Below are 17,550 nucleotides of genomic sequence, written 5' to 3'. Positions count from 1 at the left end.
GAGGTTGATCAGGAAAACGCCACAGTCCTTCTGTGTAAACCCTTTGAGTAGATTTTTAAGTTTTTTTATTATTTTTTAAATTTTTGGCTGCACTGAATCTTTGTTGCTTTGCTCGGGCTTTCTCCAGTTGCTGTGAGCAGGGGCTACTCTGTTGCGGTGCGCGGCGTCTCACAGCAGTGCCTTCTCTTGTTGTGGAACACAGGCCCTAAGTGTGCAGGCTTTGGTCCTTGCAGCATGTGGGCTCAGTAGTTGTGACACAAGGGCTTAGTTGCTCTGAGCCATATGTAATCTTTCTGGACCAGGGATCGGACCCATGTCCCCTGCACTGGCAGGTGGATTCTTATCCACTGCACCACCAGGGAAGTCCCCCTTTGAATAGATAATTCACAGACAGGGGTTACAGTTAATTTTAAAAGATGAGAAAAGTTATTTATAATCACATCAATGCAAAGAAAAGATATAATACTGTTTCTCTACTCTTGAATTAGCAAAAGTGAAAAAAGTCAGGCATACCACGCACTCTCATGAGAGTAGGGCACTTGTGGAAAACGTCGTGTTGGCTTTAAATGGAATTGGAGGAGTCTTCTCCACAGACTGTATCAATTAGAAATGCATTTCACTCTAAGTTTAAAAAAAAACAAAAGCTGACTTTCAGGAACCTTAACCAGTAGGGCTTTATTTTTCTCTCAAAACAAGAAGTCAGTGGGAGGTGAGGGGGGTGGGAGCTGCAGCTGACTTTAATCCAGTGGCCTGGCAGAACCCAGAGGATTTTAAGAGTGTAAAGAAGAAGGAAGAAGGAGAGCCTCAGGGAAAGACAAGCCCCCAGACCAGAGGGTCGGCCCCTCCCTGATCTTCTCCTTCCTCGGCAGGCCGAACCCTTCTGACTCAGCTGCTTTCCTGGCCTGAGGTCCAGATCTGATTCGTGTCTAGTCAGACCTTTCTGCATATTTCAATGATTCCCAAGCTTCAAACCCGACCCCGCTTCAGCACCATGGACAGCGCCACACCCGCTTCTGGGGACCACATGCTCTCTTGGCTGGAAAGAGCGATCCCGCTGTGGGTACGTTCTGATGCGAAGAAGTGGGACGGGCTTGGGGACTGGTAATGAACAGGATAAAAGCCTCCCTGTCTAGGTTCTACCAGGCTCCGAGAAACCTATGTGGGGAAAATAGACCCCGAAACTCCACATCTCACTTAAGGGAAGTGGGAGTTGGTCTGCGGGGGTGAAAGTCAGGGTTTCAGGGTATAAGACAACTGTGGCCCCAAGAGAGAACAGCTCGGCTTTCACTTCCCCCCAACCCCCGCCCCGGTGGTGCAAAGGAGAGAGGGCTATTTCTGCTGAAGAGAGAAGACTGATACAGAAGTCATACACTTCAACCCAAGAAGTGTCCCAGTTCTCTTGCCACCCCATGGTCGCCCCCACCTCTAAGCTAGGAGACTAATCAGATGGTGTCAGGTGACTCGATTAGCCTCTGGAGCCCAGAGATGTTGCTGCCTCTGTGGCTGCAGCTGGGAGGGCAGCAGATGTGAGGAGGAGGTTTCTGGGTGGGGCTGCAGTCAGAGGCTCTGTTTCCTGCAGTGGTCCCTGGAGGGTGGTGCAGGTGTTAACCTTCACTGAGGGTGGTGAAGGAGGACTCATGCTTCCCATCCTGTTCACTTCAACCCTTGGGTTTTCTGGACTGACTTTAGCCCACTCAACATCCACCTTCAGATCCCAGAGGTGTCCAGCAGACACTGTAATCCCTTTCCACCCACAGACCCCCATCAAAATCTGGAAGAAACTCTCTGGGGCCAGTCCAACCTTCTGTGGGGCCCAGGGGCCCACAGTTGCTCTCTAAGCATTAGATTTGCCAAGGTGCAGGAAAGTGAGAATACTTTCAGGTAGAGAAATATCATGTGAAAAATGACTCCCAATATGGGGCTTCCCAGGTGGCCCAGTGATAAAGAATCTGCCTGCCAATGCAGGAGACACAGGATTGATCTCTGGGTAGGGAAGATTCCCCTGGAGTAGGAAATGGCAACCCGCTCCAGTATTCTTGCCTGCAAAATCCCATGGACAGTGGACTTTAAAGGGCTACAAAGGTCGAGAAGAGTCAGACACAACTAAGTGACTGAGCACGCGTGCACGACTCCTTATATATCTGAGTGTGACAAGTAGTCAAGGATCCCCAGCAGAGGACCCTAGAGACAGGAACACAGGTGCTTCTTATCTGAAAGGTGGAGAGAAGCGTTCACGATCCCAGGGGAAGCTGAGGTGGACTCTCAGGATCTCCTTTTTGAGGTCTGAATCTTTTCCTTCTCTCCACCTTATACCAGAATATCCCAAAATCTACATCCCTTTAACCTGAAGCCCAACTGTCTTAGAGTCTAAACAGCTCAAAGTCCAGTAGGAAGATACTTCTCTCCTCCACGGGACCCAAGGCTCCCCATTCCTTATTATTCACCCATATGCTCGGGTCCCAAGAACAAGACACCAGGATACACACATTATATATAACATACATATATACAACTGATTCACTTTGCTGTACACCTGAAACTTAACACAACATCGCAAATGAACTATACTCCAATGAAAATATTAAAAATAAATAAATTTTAAAGAAGAGATCACGACACCAGCCCTGTGTTTTCAGGCGACCTTCCTAGGAGGTGATAGATGTTGCTGTTCAGTTGCTAAGTTGTGTTCGACTCTTTTGCGACCCCATGGACTGTATGTAGCCCACAGGGGTAGCTTCTCTATCCATGGGATTTTCCCAGGCAGGAATACTGGAGTGTGTTGCTGTTTCCTTCTCCAGGGGATCTTCCTGGCCCAGGGATCGAACCCATATCTCCTACGGCTCCTGCATTGCAGGCAGATTCCTTATCACTGAGCCACCTGGAAAGCCACAGGAGGCAAAAGGTCTGTGCACAGAGCCATCCGAGGAGTTCAGCTCATGGCTACAAACCTACAGGTGATTTTTCTGACCTGATCATAGGCAAACACAAAAGCATTCCTCGGCTGGCCTCATGGGGATGTTGTCTGCGCAGTCTCTGAAAGGAGTTGCAGAGAAGGACTCAGACTGCTCTGGCCTGTCATGCTCTTCACATTTTTGCATTCCTAGCTCATTCTTGGTCTGTCTATCTGAAGCCTTGGGCAGAGGTCTTCAGGCACCTCTTCCGAGGCCTTCTAATGCAGGGGGAGGAGGAGGAAAACTTGACACTTTGCCCCACTCTGATTCAGGACTCAGTACTTTTCCATGCCTACCCCTATGCCCCAACCCAGGATCCACAGATCTGCAGTTTTTTGTTCTGGGTCGCTGGTACATGAAATGACCCTCATGTCTGTGCTGGCCCATCAGACCCCTTGACAAAGATTCTCCCCGTGGCTCAACTCTAGCCAGGCTCTTCAAGTTCTTTTTTTTAACTGATTTATTTTTGGTTGTGCTGGGTCTTCATTGCTGCGTGAAGGCTTCCTCTGTTTGCAGAGAGCGGGGGTTACTCCTTGTTGCGGTGCACTGGCTTTCACGGTGGCTTCTCTTGTTGGGGAGCACAGGCGCCAAGCACGTGGGCTTCAGGAGTTGTGGCTTGCTGGCTCCAGAGTCCAGGCTCAGTAGCTGTGGTACACGGACTTTCACTGCCCTGCACCACGTGTAATCTTGCGGGACCAAGAATCAAACACATGTCCCCTGCACTGGCAGGTGGATTCTTACCCACCGCACCACCAGGGAAGTCAGAACCCACATCCCTTACCCTCCATATCTGATGGGCTTCCTCATCCTCCAGCCCCCAGCTGCTGTCTGGTCATCCTGTCCTGCCTTCAGCAAGAACCTGGTGGGTCAGTTTAGCCAGAACCCCCCTTTCCCCCGATGTTTCCTTTCAGTAATTTTCCATCTGCTGACCCCTCACCCTCCTCTTTGGCAATAAATCCCCAGTCTTCCTCATCGTTGTCAGAGTTGAGCCTGGTCTCTTTCCCCTGCAGCAAACCCCCATTGCGGGGGTCCCTGAACCTATGACAAAGGTCCTGAATGAAGTCTGCTTCGTGGTTCCTTAAGTGTCATGAGCAGAAACAGAGACACAAATGGGAGGAACAAATGTGTGGTTGCCAAGCAGCGAAGGGTGGGTGGTGGGGTGAATTGGGAGATTGGGATTCACCTATATATACTACAATGTGTCAGGTTCCCTGGTGGAGCTAGTGGTAAAGAACCCACCTGCCAATGCAGGAGATGTAAGAGATGCAGGTTCGATCCTTGGGTCAGGAAGATCCCCTGGAGGAGGGCATGGCCACCCACTCCAGTATTCTTGCCTGGAGAATCCCATGGACAGAGGAGCCTGGTGGGGTCCATGGGGTCGCAGAGAATCAGATGTGATTGAGCACCTAAACAACAGCAGTGTATAAAACAAATAACTAGTGAGAACTTATTGTGCAGCACAGGGAACTCTACTTTCTGCTCTGTGGTGACCTAAATGGAAAGGAAATTCAAAAAGAGGGGGTATATGTAAACATATGGTTGATTCGCTTTGCTGAACAGCAGAAACAGACATAGCAGTATAAAACAACTATACTCCGATTTTTTTAAAAAATGAAAAAAAGAAGTGCCAAGAATAATTTTTTTCCCCTTAACAATTAGAATCACATCTTTAACACCCCTGCAACCATTCTGGAACATGGGGGAGTCACTGCTTTTCCATTTAGACTGTTGCTTATATCATCACAATAGGTGATTAAAGGCTTAATTGTTATTTTCATTTTGACTCAACTGCTTTAAGCAGCTCCCTCAGACGCTAGCAGCTCAGGCTCTCTCTCCCCACTCGGCTGAGCTCCTGGCCCCAATCAGGTTCAGCATACCTTCTCAGTGTTGGTCAGGACACCTGGGTCCCTGAGGAGGGGCCCAGTTGCAGCGCCTGTAGGACGTGATGCTTGGCCAGAAGCCTGGCCTGAAAAGGGAGAAGAAACCACAACAATCCCCCACCACCACGCAGGAGACGTAAGAGATGCAGGTTCGATCCCTGGGTCAGGAAGATTCCCTGGAAGAGGGCATGGCAACCCACTCCAGTATTCTTGCCTCGCCACCCTTCTGCAGATCCAGCCAGAGTTAAAGTCATCATCTCGCCCCATGATTGAAGGAGAAAATACCTTCTTATCTCCACTCCAAATGCTCCAAGAGCCTGGGCTATTGGCCCCCTCCAAGGAAATGGCACAGGTAGGAAGGAAGCACTCCTCTGGGGCAGTGATGGAGGGGCGGTTCCTGCTGCTCAGGGCAGAAGTGGGTTCTTCAAGCTTAAATGCGAGAAGGCTAAAGGTGGTCAATGGGATTCCACAATCCACCGCCCCCCCACCCACCCACCGACCCTGCATTCGCCTCACCTCTCTGTTCCCTGCTGTCTGGCTGCTGCCCCCTCTCTCCGCTCCCTGACAAAACTCTCACCGGGGTCACCAATAACCACCTGTTCTCTTCCTGACCAGGCCGTCTTGGTCACCACCACCAGCTCTCCCTACACCTCACAGTCAAGCTTAATCGGGGGTGTGCGGGCATGCAGGTGTGCAGGTTCCCACTGCCCTGCCCAGGGCCCTCTGCCCGCCGCTCGGTGAGTGTGTCTATGTGTCCACCTCCTGGGGCAGCTCTGCTACCTTCTCAGCCCCCGTCTGCACATTTATCCTGCTCTTGGCCGTGGCACTTCCACCCCCCACCCCCTAGTCGCTGGAGTCAGGGCTCAGAGAGTCACTCTAGACGCCTCTCTCTCCCCGGCCCCCCACGCCTCCCTTCAAATCTCACTTCCTCAAAGTGTCTTCAATGGCGTCCCTTCTCCATCCCCCAGGCTGCTATCTCCCCTCAGGCGTGGTTCTCTTCTTCCCAATCACAGAAGCTTCCTTTTGGCCTCCACCCTCTCCCTTCCAGCTGTTCCCTACACTGGCTTCAGCAAGAGCATGTTATACCTATATGACTCTGTCCTGCTTCTACTCAAGAACCTTCCGTGGCTCCCCATTGCCCTTAAATAAAGCTCAGGTTTGTTTGTCTTCCCCTACTGTTTGAGCTAGTTGAGGGTGAGAACTGATTCAAACCTGTCTTTTTTGTTTAAGAAAAAAAACACATTTTGGCCGTGTTGGGTCTTAGCAGCGGCGCACAGCTCTTTGGTTGTGGTACACAGGCTTGTCTCCAGTTGTGGCACGCAGGCTCCAGAGCGCACAGGCTTCAGTAGTTGTGGCACGTGGGCTTGGCTGCCCCACGGCATGTGGGATCTTAGTTCCCCAACCAGGGATCAAACCCACGTCCCCTGTGCTGCAAGGTGGATTCTTAACCACCAGACCACCAGGGAAGTCCCCAAATCTGTCCTGTTTTGTTAGTTTGTGAATGAATGAAGTAAAGGCATGTGTTGCTTCTCTTGCCTCATCTATACCTTCTTCTGCCCCTGGTGCTCATGTAGGATATCTCCAGTTCCATCCCTAACAGGCTGCCTCCACGAGGATTCCCCAGAACATGAGTCTTGGGGAGCTAGATAGGGGAACCCCCTTATCCAGTGCAGAAAACAGGGCAGGAGCCCAGGAGGCAGGACTCGGGGGCTCTCATCCTTCCTTGCTGCCTCACTTGGGCAAGCCCCGTGCCTCCTCCCATCCTCAGGGGTCACCTTCCAATAGGCAGAAACAGCAGAATGATCTCAGCGGGGCCAACCACAGCTGACTCTCTAAGCCGGAAGTTTCCTCTTAGGGGCTTGTGGCCTGGTATCCTCACCGCAGCTTCCTGGTTGAGCTTCCTCCACCCGCCCCTTATCTGCAGCTTGGCCTTCTCCTTCAGAGGGATCCAGAAGGTGGATCCTGCCCCAGAGGACATCAGGGAAGGGATGCGGCTGTTGCTGCTGCTGCTGCCGGTGCTGTGGGGAGGTGAGTGGGCTGAGGGGCATAGGGAACCCCCCCCCCCCCCCGCCCCGACACACACTCACACTGGGGCAGGCACTGGAGCTCCAGGCTGACTTTCTCCCTCTGCCCAGCACCCCTAGCTCAGCGCCTGGAACTGCGGCAGAATGTGACAGTGCAGGAGGGCCTGTGTGTCTTCATACCCTGCAGATTTTCCCTCCCCTGGGTTTCCTTTGGAAAGTTCTACATGTTTTGGTTCCGGGAAGGGGCAGATACAAAACGCGATCCCCCAGTGGCCACGAACAAGCCAGAACAGAAGCTGCATGAGGGGACCCAGGGGCGATTCTCCATCCCCGGGGAGCCCCAGGCCAGAAACTGCAGCCTGAGCATCACGGATGTCAAAGCAGGGGACAGCGGGACATACTTCTTTCAAGTCGAGACACACTTCAGTAAATTCCCATATCTAAACAAGATGCTTTTTCTGAACGTGACAGGTACGGTAGGGTCGCTCAGGGAAAGAAAGGGGCACGGGAAAGCAGGGCTGGGGTGGGGGCGCCACGACAAGATCCCGGGGCAGGCCAACAAGATGCCAAGGGGACCCGCCCTATCCTTCTCTCTGCCCTCACCAGCCCTCACCCACCAGCCCCAAGTCCGCAGCCCGGGGGCCCTGGAGCCCGGCCGCCCGGGGAACCTGACCTGCTCTGTGCCCTGGGCCTGTGAGCGTGCCACGCCCCCCACCTTCTCCTGGACATCAGCTGCCTCCAGCTCCCTGGGCCCCAGGACCCCCTTCTCGTCGGTGCTCACCCTCACCCCACGGCCCCAGGACCATGGCACCAGGCTCACCTGTCAGGTGAAGTTCCCCACAAGTGGGGCGATGGTGGAGCGGTCCATCCTGCTCAATGTCACCTGTGAGTGAGGGGTGAGGACGCCCAGGGGGCCTGAGGGTGTGCGGGCAGGGGAAGCTGTGGTGGGGCTTGACATCAGGGTCTTGCAGCTGAACAGGAAGGGCCGCCCACTCGGTTGTTTACATGGCACCAGTGCCCGCCCACTCCCTCGCCACGAATGTTGATCCTGCTTATCCTTCTGTCACAGATGCTCCACAGCACGTGGCCATCAGCATCTTCCAAGGAAACAGGACAGGTAGGAAGAAACCTCTTCCCTCCAGACTGGGGATGGAACCCAGAGCTTCTTTGGACCTCAGAGGACTTTTTGCTCAGTCCTGTTAGACTCTTTGCGACCCCATGGACTGTAGCTCGCCAAGCTCCTCTGTCCATGAGATTTCCCAGGCAAGAATGGAGTAGGTTGCCATTTCCTCCTCCAGGAGATCTTCCCCACCCAGGGATCGAACCCACGACTCCTGCGTCCTGCATTGGCAGGCGGATTCTTTACCACTAGTGCCTCCTGGGAAGCCCCCTCAGAGGACTAAGTGGAATATATTTGAGGGCCCAGCTATTGAGGTCAGACACAGGGAGAGCTGCGGTGGGGGAGGGGGAGTGGAATCCCAAAAGGTCAGCTCCCTGAAGTTAACCTTCAGCTCACCCACAGCTTTCTTTGGCTAAATTCAGAGGAAGCTGTCACATTCCTTTTGCATTCTCTCTGATTTTTTTTTGGGGGGGAAGGGGGGTGTCAGCAGTTGGCCACACAATGCAGCATGCAGGATCTTAGTTCCCTGACCAGGGATCGAACGCGTGTCCCCTGCAGTGGCAGTGTGGAGTCCTAACCACTGGACCACCAAGGAAATCCCTCTCTGATGTTTTACCGCCTTCTGTTTTCTCTTCTTTGTCCCATAACTACATTTGCTCACCGTATCCTTGTCCACCAGGTCTTCCCTGGTGGCTCAGATGGTAAAGAACCTGCCCACAATATGGGAGACCCGGGTTCGATCCCTGGATCAGGAAGATTCCCTGGAGGAGGGCATGGCAACCCACTCCAGTATCCTTGCCTGGAGAATCCCATGGACAGAGGAGCCTGGAGGGCTACCATCCATGGGGTCACAAAGAGTCGAACATGACTGAGCGTCTCAAACACACACATCCTTGTCCTGAGCCCTCTGTGCCCCATCTGATGGACAGTCTGGGCAGCTCCAGGTAAACTACTGGGGCTTATTCTGAATTCCTGTGGTTCAGACTTTGCCAGTCCTCTCCCCAGAGCTAGTGTGGACATCGCAGGAGAAGAGAGGTGCCAGCTTTGCCCAGCCCATCTCTCTGTCTCTGCCCTTCTCTTCCCCCGAAGCCCTCAAGATTCTGCAGAACACCTCGTCCCTTCCCGTCCAGGAGGGCCAGGCGCTGCAGCTGCTCTGTGTTGCTGACAGCAACCCCCCTGCACAGCTGAGCTGGTTCCGGGGGTCTCCCGCCCTGGAGGCCACCCCCATCTCGAGCACCGGGGTCCTGGAGCTGCCTTATGTAGGGGCAGCAGAAGAAGGGGAGTTCACCTGCCGGGCTCAGAACCCACTGGGCTCCAAAAATATCTCCCTGAGCCTCTCTGTGGTCTGTGAGTGTGGGGTCCCCTGGGGACAGGAGGCCGGGGTTCCAGGGAGGGGAGGGGCACCCCTGATCCCTCCCATCTCTCCCACAGCCCCCCCGCAGCTGCTGGGCCCCTCCTGCTCCCAGGAGGACGAGGGTCTGCGCTGCAGCTGCTCCTCCAGAGCCCGACCAGCCCCCTCTCTGCGCTGGCGGCTGGGTGAGGGGCTGCTGGAGGGGAACTTCAGCAACACCTCCTTCGAGGTCAGCTCCAGCTCCGCCGGGCCCTGGGCCAACAGCTCCCTGAGCCTCCACGAGGGGCTCAGCTCCAGCCTCAGCCTCAGCTGCGAGGCCCTGAACGTCCACGGGGCCCGGAGCGGGTCTGTCCTGCAGCTGCCAGGTCAGGGGTCTGCTGAGGGGTGATGCCCGAGAAAAGAGGAGCCTGGATCCTTATATGAGTCTGCTATGGCAGCCAGAACAAAGCACCTCCAACTGGAGGCTTAAACAGATACACCTCCCAGTTCTGGAGGCTGGAAGCCTAGGATGGAGGTGTCAGCAGGGTTGATTTCATCGCAGGCTGTGAGATTTGTTCCAGGACTCTCCCCGCGACTTCTGGCAGTTTTGCTGGCAATCTTTGGTGTTCCTTGGCTCGTAGGACCATCACCCCCATCTCTGCTTTCATGTTTGTGTGTGTGAGTGCTCAGTCGCTTCAGTTGTGTCCGACTCTTTGTGACCCCATGGACTGCAGCCTGCCAGGCTCCTCTGTCCATGGGATTCTCCATGGAGTGGGTTGGAGTGCCCTCCTCCAGGGAAATCTTCCCGACCCAGGGATCGAACCCACAGCACCCCCGCAGCTGCTGGACCCCTCCTGCATTTGGGGGCAGGTTCTGCCTGCATGAGGGTCTCCTGCATTGGGGGGCAGGTCCTTTTTCATTAGCACCACCTGGGAAGCCTCCCCATCCCTGCTTTAATGTTTACATGGCATTATTCTGCCCGCATGTGTCTGTGTCCAAATTCCCCCTTTTTAGGACATCAGTCATATTGGATTAGCCCCTGCTGATCTCATGTTTTTTAATTAAATACTTTATCTCTGGCTGCGCTGGGTCTTCATTGCTATGGGAGCTTTCTCTAATTGTGGAGAGCGGGGGCTACTCTTGAGTTGTGGTGCTCGCTGAGGTGGCTTCTCTTGTTGCAGAGCATGGGCTCTAGGGAGCAAGGGCTTCAGTTGTTACAGCTCTTGGGCTCTAGAGGACAGACTCTATAGTTGTGGTGCAGGGGCTTAGCTGGTCTGAGGCGTGTGAGATCTTTCTGGGCCAGGGATCGAACCTGTGTCTCCCGCATTGTCTGGCAGACTCCTTCCCATTGAGCCACCAGGGGGCCCTGCTGGGCCTTCATTTTAACTTGATTACCTCAGTAAAGATCTCCTCTTCAAATAAGGTGACATTCTGAGTGACTAGGGGTGAGAGGACTTCAACATATGAACTTGGGGGAGGGAAGCACAAGTCAACCTGAACAGCCCCAGAGGGATGGAGCTCGGAGGAGGGGCACCCCAGGGCCCCAGCTGGCATGGCTGGTGGTGGAAGAGTCTCAGGCCTGAGTCCAGGGGAAGGGGCTGGCCCCAGGGTCTACAGGGTGATGGAAACGTCCAGGGACTGAGTCTCTGGGAAGTTAAGGGGGAGGCGGGTACACTGACAGGACACAGAGAGGGGTGGCCTGTTGGGAAGATGCCATGTATTGGGGTTGGAATTTAAACAAGATTCAAATTGTCTACAGGTAAACCACAGCCCAGGGCTGGCAAGGTCCTGGGAGCTGTTGGGGGAGCCGGCATCACGGTCCTGCTTTCTCTCTGCCTGTATCTCATCTTCAGGTGAGAGGGGGCGCCAGAGTGGAGGGAGAAGCCCAGGGTGGGAAGGGCTCAGGGTCATGGAATCTCAGAAAACCTGAGCTGGAGGGCCAGGGACTGGCTGGAAAGCCCCGAGAGAGAGAAAGAAGGCTGAGTGATAGCATGAATCAGCCCGTAAGCACCTGGACCAAGCCTGGGGCTTTCTTCCCCAGCCCCAGTCCAGCTCTTGGGTTGTCCAGGTGGGAGCACCTGGACACTGGATTCACTGCCACCTCCTCCCTCATTCCATGCTCTTCATAGGGAGGAAGGGATGGTCTGCCTACCCCATGCCCCAAATAGCAGGCTGAAATGCCCGGGGCTGTTCCCTTAGAGTGAAGAGGCACAGAAAGACCCAGCCAGTGCAGAGCATGGATGATACGAACCAGGCCGGGGGCTCAGGCTCCAGGGTGAGTAATGGGGCAGGCGGTCCCATTCAGTTTATCCCTTGTGGGTGGTATCCCTGGTCCAAGCCCTTGGCATTTCCCTATTAACATCCAGCACTCCCCAGAATTCCACATGGGGTTGTTAAAAACTACTGATTCAACTACTCTAGCACGCTGCTTCTGATGAAATATGTAGATACTTTAGTTGGTTGGTTGGGGGGGTGTTTTGCTTGGTATGTCAGATTATCATATTCTCCTAGGGCTTTAGCCTTTTCTTCTCACGTTGATTATGGGGAAGAGAATTGGCCCAAACCTAGCCTGTGTCAGACTCACTGAGGACTAGGAAGTAGGTAGAGAGCCTGGGGCACCCCAGCGCCACAGTTCATCTCTCCTGATGGGTATCTTTCAAATCTACCACCCTGTTACTTACTTTCAACTTTAATGAGACATTGTCATTGTGTAGTAACGAACTTGTGTCTGACTCTTTTGTGACCCCATGGACCATAGCTCGCCAGGCTCCTCTGTCCATGGGATTCTCCAGGCAAGGATACTGGAGTGTGTTGCCATTTCCCTCTCCAGAGGATCTTCCCCACCCAGGAATCGAACCCATGTCTCCTGCAATGGCAGGCAGATTCTTTACCATTGAGTCACCAGGGAAGCCCATATAGAGGTATTTACACAGTTTAAGTACGAAGTTAAACTTTGACAAATGCATACATCTTGTAACCATGTCCCCAGTCAAGATAGGGAACAGTTCCATCAGGGCCCCAAATTCTTTTATTCCCCTTCTCATTCAACCCCCACCCCTTTCCAGCAATCACTGATTTCTATCATTATTGATTAATTTTGTCCATTCTCGAATGTCCTATAAATGGAATCACACAATGCTGTATATATGGCCTCTAGAGTTTTATTAAAAGATGTAAAATCCTAAGCATGGACGCCCCCAGTAATGGAGCATTGTCTCTCAAAATAAATCAACGAACGCAGACAGAGTTTCAAGGAGAAATAGGCACATCCACAGTTAGGGTTGATTATCTCAAAACTCCTCTCTCAGGAACTGGCAGAACAAGAAGACAGAAAATCAGGTTTTAAATTTAGTTTACATATTTCCCCCTGCAGTTTCTCCTTGGTTCATCTTGGGTAATGGAATCCTTAGTGTGTGTTCAGTCCCCATCTTGTCAGAAATCATGAGATATCTTTTCTGTTATTTTACTTTCAAATTTTCAGTAACCTTCTTTTTATCTTTTTTTTAATGAGTGTCTCATCGAGTCAGTATAGCATCATGGTTCAAAACATGTACTCTGGAGCTGGACTGCTTGCATTCAAATCCTATCTTATTTACAAGCTGTGTGACCTTGGACAAATGATGTCCTCTTTCTGACCTCTATTTATTTTCTGTGACGTGGGAATATTAATATTGGGACTTCCCTGGTGGTCCAGTGATTAAAACTTATTGTAACAAGGCAAGAATACTGGAGTGGGTAGCCATTCCCTTCTCCAGGGGATCTTCCTGACCCAGGAATCAAACCCAGGTCTCCCTCACTGCCTGCAGATTCTATACCACCTGAGCAACCAGGGAAGATCATAGTAGTTATGAGGCATGGTTAGAAGAGTCTCTGGTATGTATGAAGCAAGTTCTCCTGATAACCCATCAGAACCTGTCCCTCCTCTAGCAAGTCCCAAAGGCAGTTTGTTGCTGTTGTTATTACTTTATTCCTTGTTGTCTTCCCAATGCCTAGAGGAATGCCTAGCTCATAACTCACAGTAGATGCACAATATTCCTGGAATAAATCATTGATTAACTATGTCACTGAATTTCATTTGCTAATAAAAGTCGCTGTCTCTATCTTTTGATTGGTGAGGTTCATCTGCATACAAATACTTCAGTCACAGTTATTAACAGACACATTTTTTTCCTTTCTGTGTTTTGGCTGTAGTAGATTTAAGCTATTAACTTACTTATTTTCACCTTGCTTTTCCTTAATATGGGCAGCCTTCTCCCTATCTTCTAAAATAGCCATTTTCAGGGGAATTCCCTGGTGGCCCAGTGGTTAGAATTTGGCACTTTCACTGCAGGGGGGGCTGGGTTTGACCCCTGGTCAGTGGAACTCAGATCCTGCAAGCCGGGTGGCGTGGCCAAAAAAATAAAGTAAAATAACCATTTTCTCGGACTTCCCAGGTGGCTTAGCTGGTAAAGAATCCACCTGCAATGTTGGAGACCCTGGCTCGATCCCCGGGTTGGGAAGATCCCTTGCAGAAGGAAACTGCTACCCACTCTAGCATTCTGGCCTGGAGAATTCCATGGATTATAGTCCATGGGGTCGCAAAAAGTTGGACACAACTGAGCGACTTTTACTTTCCCAGGTGGCTCAGTGGTAAAGAATCTGCCTGCCAGTGCAGGAGATGCAAGTTCAATCCCTGGGTCAGGAAGATCCCCTGGAGGAGGAAAGGGCAATCCACTACGCTATTCTTGCCTGGAAAATCCCATGGACAGAGGAGCCTGGCAGGCTACAGTTCATAGGGTCACAAAAGAGTTATGACTTAGTGACTAAACAACCCCAGCAACCATTTTCTCCTAATCTGAGAATGATTTGTCTGCCTCTCTTCGCTGCTGTTCGAGGGTTTCTAGTTCATGCTCCTATAGCCTGAGGGTGTTGCAGGCAGGCAGCAGATATGAGTGAGGGTATCTGGTTACCATTTTTATTGCAGGCTCTGATCTCTACTCTGTCTTCTAGAACCTGCCCAACCCCGCCCTTGCTTTATATTTCAAGATATCTCCTATCAAATGTAGAACTTGAGATGTATTTGTCTATTAACTGCCTCTCCTAGAAAACCATAAGCAGGATTTCTCTGATTTCCCTGCAGTCCAGTGCTTCAGACTCCAAGCTTCCATGGCAGGGGGCATCCATTTGATCCTTGGTCAGGGAACTAAGATTTTGCAAGCTGTGTGGTATGGCTAAAACAAACAAAACCACCCCCTCAAAAGAAAAAAAAAACATATAAAACCACACACTGCATAATATGAGCGACTATGCCTGCTTTTTCCATCACTCCACACACAGCACCTCCTACACACACAGCCTGAACAAAGGACAGCACCCTAGTTGGAAAGAACTGGTTTTGAGTCCTGGCTCAGGGGTGCATCTGTAGATGTGTGTCTTCAGGAAAATAATGTGTATAATCTCTCTTAGCCTTAGTTTTACTATTTCTAAGACACATATGATAATAGTATTCTCTCCTAGCATTTACACTCACGAAGGGCCGGTCAATCTGAATTAACTATGTTTGAACAAATGAATGGACAAATGATAAAAGTTCCATCAGTTCCAATTCCATTCCATCGTCTTTGACTCCATAGTTCTCCCAGACCCTGTTGCCTGGATCTGAATCCTTTCTTCTCCTTCCTCTCAGGAACGCCAGCCCCAGTTTTGGACGGACACCCCTGCAGACCACCCCGCCCCCGCTGGGGCTGGCCCCATCTCAAGAAATGAACAAGAGCTTCACTATGCTTTCCTCCAATTTCACAAGCCGAAGCCTCAGAAACAGGAAGGCACTCACACTGAGTACTCAGAGATCAAGATACACAAGTGAGGGATTCTTTTCTCATGGTCTGGAGCCTGGAAGTCTGAGATCAAGGTGTCGGCAGGCTTGGTTCCCTCCGAGCCCTCTCTCCTTGGATTGGAGACAGTTGTCTTCCCCCCATGTCCTCATATGGCCTCCCCTCTGTGTATTTCTGTGTCCTAATTCATTCTTCTTATAAGGACACAAGTTTTCAGCCTGTAACACTCAGTCTCCAATCATTTAAAAACAAATGGCCTTCTTGGCGGTGGTCAGGATCCCCTGGTATGGGTGGAAGACCATAGGACTTGTGACCAAAGGTTGTTGTTGTTCAGCTGCTAAAATCATGTCCAACTCTTTGCAATCTCATGAACTGCAGCACACCAGGCTTCCCTGGCTATCTTCCCTAACTATCTTCTTGAGCTTGTTCAAACTCATGTCCATTGAGTCATTAATGCCATCTAACCGTCTCATTCTCTGTCATCCCCTTCTCCTCCTGCCCTCAGTCTTTCCCAGCATCAGGATCTTTTCCATTGAGTCAGCTCTTCGCATCAGGTGGCCAAAGTATTGGAGCTTCAGCTTCAGCATCAGTCTTTCCAATGAATATTCAGGGTTGATTTCCTTTAGGATGGATTGATTTGATCTCCTTGCTGTCCAAGGGACTCTCAAGAGTCTTCTCCAGCACCACAGTTCAAAAGCATCCATTCTTCGGTGCTCTGCCTTCTTTATGGTCCAATTGTCACATCCGTACATGACTGCTGGGAAAACCACAGCTTTGGCTAGATGGACCTTTGTCCAATCTGCTGCCCAGGAGTGGAGGGCTGTGACCAAAAGAACTGAGTTCACATTCATTTATGTCACTCATCGAATGAGTCACTTTATCTCTCTATGCCTCACTTTACTGTTCTGTGAGCAGGGACACCATTCCTGTCTAGCTAGACTGTTGTGAAAGAGCAGTGAAAGTATACACAGAAAACAGGTAATGAAGATCCTGATGCAAAGCTTTTTGTGGACTCTAAACATATAAATTTTTTGCTGACAACTTCTCCTAAGGCTTGGAGGGGCCAGTCCCAGAAGTCACAGAACTGGAAATCAGGCAATGATGGCTGCTCTTACAACTTCTATTAAGCAATATATTGTAGATTCTCTCCAGTGCAATAAATGCAAGAAGCAGAAATAAGAGCTATCCGATTCATAAAAGAAGTAAAACAGTCCTTATTCACAGATGATGTAATAATTGTGTGCCTAGAAATTCTAAAGTTATCCACAAAGAAACTGCTAAGACCAAGCATAGTTTGTTTTTGTTTAGTTGCTAAGTTGTGTCTGACTCGTTTGTGTCTTGATGGACTGTAGCCCACCAGGCTCCTCTGTCCATGGGATTTCCCAGGCAAGAATACTGGAGTGGGTTGCCATTTCCTTCTCCAGGGAATCTTACCAACCTAGGAATCAAAGCTGCATCTCCTGCATTGGCAGGCAGATTCTTTGCCACGGAGCCACCTGGGAAGCCTGGATAGAGTTCAGCCAGGTGTTAAGGTACTTATTCAAATTGCAAAGTTCCTTTGTAATTCTGTGTATTGGCCAAAGGCAATTAGAAATTGAATATTTTTTTAAAGATGCAGTTTACAGTTACATGAAATGTGAAATGAATTGAAATGTATGTAAGTCCTGTATATTGAGCACATTAAAATATTGCTTAAAGAAATGAAAGAAGACCTAAATAAATGGAGCTATGTACCATGTTCATGGATTGGAAGACTCATCATTGTTATGAGATCAGATGGATAAATTCAGTGCAATCTCAAATTCTGAGTGAGAGCTTGGTAGAACTCGATGAGCTGGAATCTAAAATGTACATGGAATATATTGCATTGTAGGTCATTAGAGCTGGGAAGGAGGTTAACACAGTTTTACTCAATCTGCTCATTCGTAGGTGCCCTCAGTATTACAAAGTCCCAGCCCCTCTAGAAAGGGGACCACAGATACTTCAAATATTGAAGAGGAATGCTTTAGTGTGTTCTTCATACCCAGCATACTTTCCTGAGGATTGAATTCTATTTTCACTCTTTGCACTGTAGTTAAGAAGAGCAGTTCATGGAAAGGAGTACGGTTAGCTTGGGGAGAAGGGAATAGAGAAGGATCTTGGAAAATGGCAGAGGGGATAAAAAGACTGTATCTAAGGAAAGGATTGTGCATTATAAACTCAAGACAAAGCAATGTGTTTCAGAAAAATAAAGAAAGCAAACAATGGGAATGTCCAGGACATTATGGAAACCAACAATAAACCCATTTAATGAGCCTCCTCTCCAGTGCCTGTCCTACTTTCCCACCACTTCCTCCACACCCGCCAGCTACACAAGAGGAACACTCTTCCCCGTGTTCAGGAGCAAGACTCTCGCCCAGCAGATCCTGATGGTTCCCAGTGGTGGGTGGTTC

The 17,550-nt window shown here is 50.6% G+C and overlaps 1 protein-coding gene across 10 annotated transcripts in view; it reads left to right on the top strand.

The window, feature by feature from the left end:
- Positions 1-15,665, top strand: part of LOC102397662 (sialic acid-binding Ig-like lectin 6) — a 52,367-nt gene extending 36,702 nt beyond the window's left edge. Inside the window, exons 3-14 of one of the 10 annotated variants that reach the window (XM_044931408.1) lie at positions 870-1,060; positions 5,064-5,183; positions 5,447-5,568; positions 6,756-6,859; positions 6,967-7,326; positions 7,462-7,740; positions 7,925-7,972; positions 9,065-9,322; positions 9,407-9,691; positions 11,065-11,158; positions 11,505-11,580; positions 14,971-15,280. In XM_044931408.1, coding sequence (XP_044787343.1) covers positions 953-1,060; positions 5,064-5,183; positions 5,447-5,568; positions 6,756-6,859; positions 6,967-7,326; positions 7,462-7,740; positions 7,925-7,972; positions 9,065-9,322; positions 9,407-9,691; positions 11,065-11,158; positions 11,505-11,580; positions 14,971-15,150 — 2,034 coding nt within the window. In that variant the 5' untranslated portion in view covers positions 870-952 and the 3' untranslated portion in view covers positions 15,151-15,280. Of the gene's footprint in view, positions 1-869; positions 1,061-5,063; positions 5,184-5,446; positions 5,569-6,755; positions 6,860-6,966; positions 7,327-7,461; positions 7,741-7,924; positions 7,973-9,064; positions 9,323-9,406; positions 9,692-11,064; positions 11,159-11,434; positions 11,581-14,970 lie in introns of those variants that run through there. The other 9 variants (XM_044931413.1, XM_044931407.1, XM_044931414.1 and 6 more) reach the window with 9 other exon arrangements.
- Positions 15,666-17,550: the final 1,885 nt, after the last annotated feature.

Source organism: Bubalus bubalis, chromosome 18 (assembly GCF_019923935.1).
Source record: "Bubalus bubalis isolate 160015118507 breed Murrah chromosome 18, NDDB_SH_1, whole genome shotgun sequence".
In the NCBI taxonomy this organism is placed as follows: domain Eukaryota; kingdom Metazoa; phylum Chordata; class Mammalia; order Artiodactyla; family Bovidae; genus Bubalus; species Bubalus bubalis.
The sequence above is the reverse complement of the archived record's forward strand: the minus strand, read 5'-3'. Positions and strand labels throughout refer to the sequence as shown.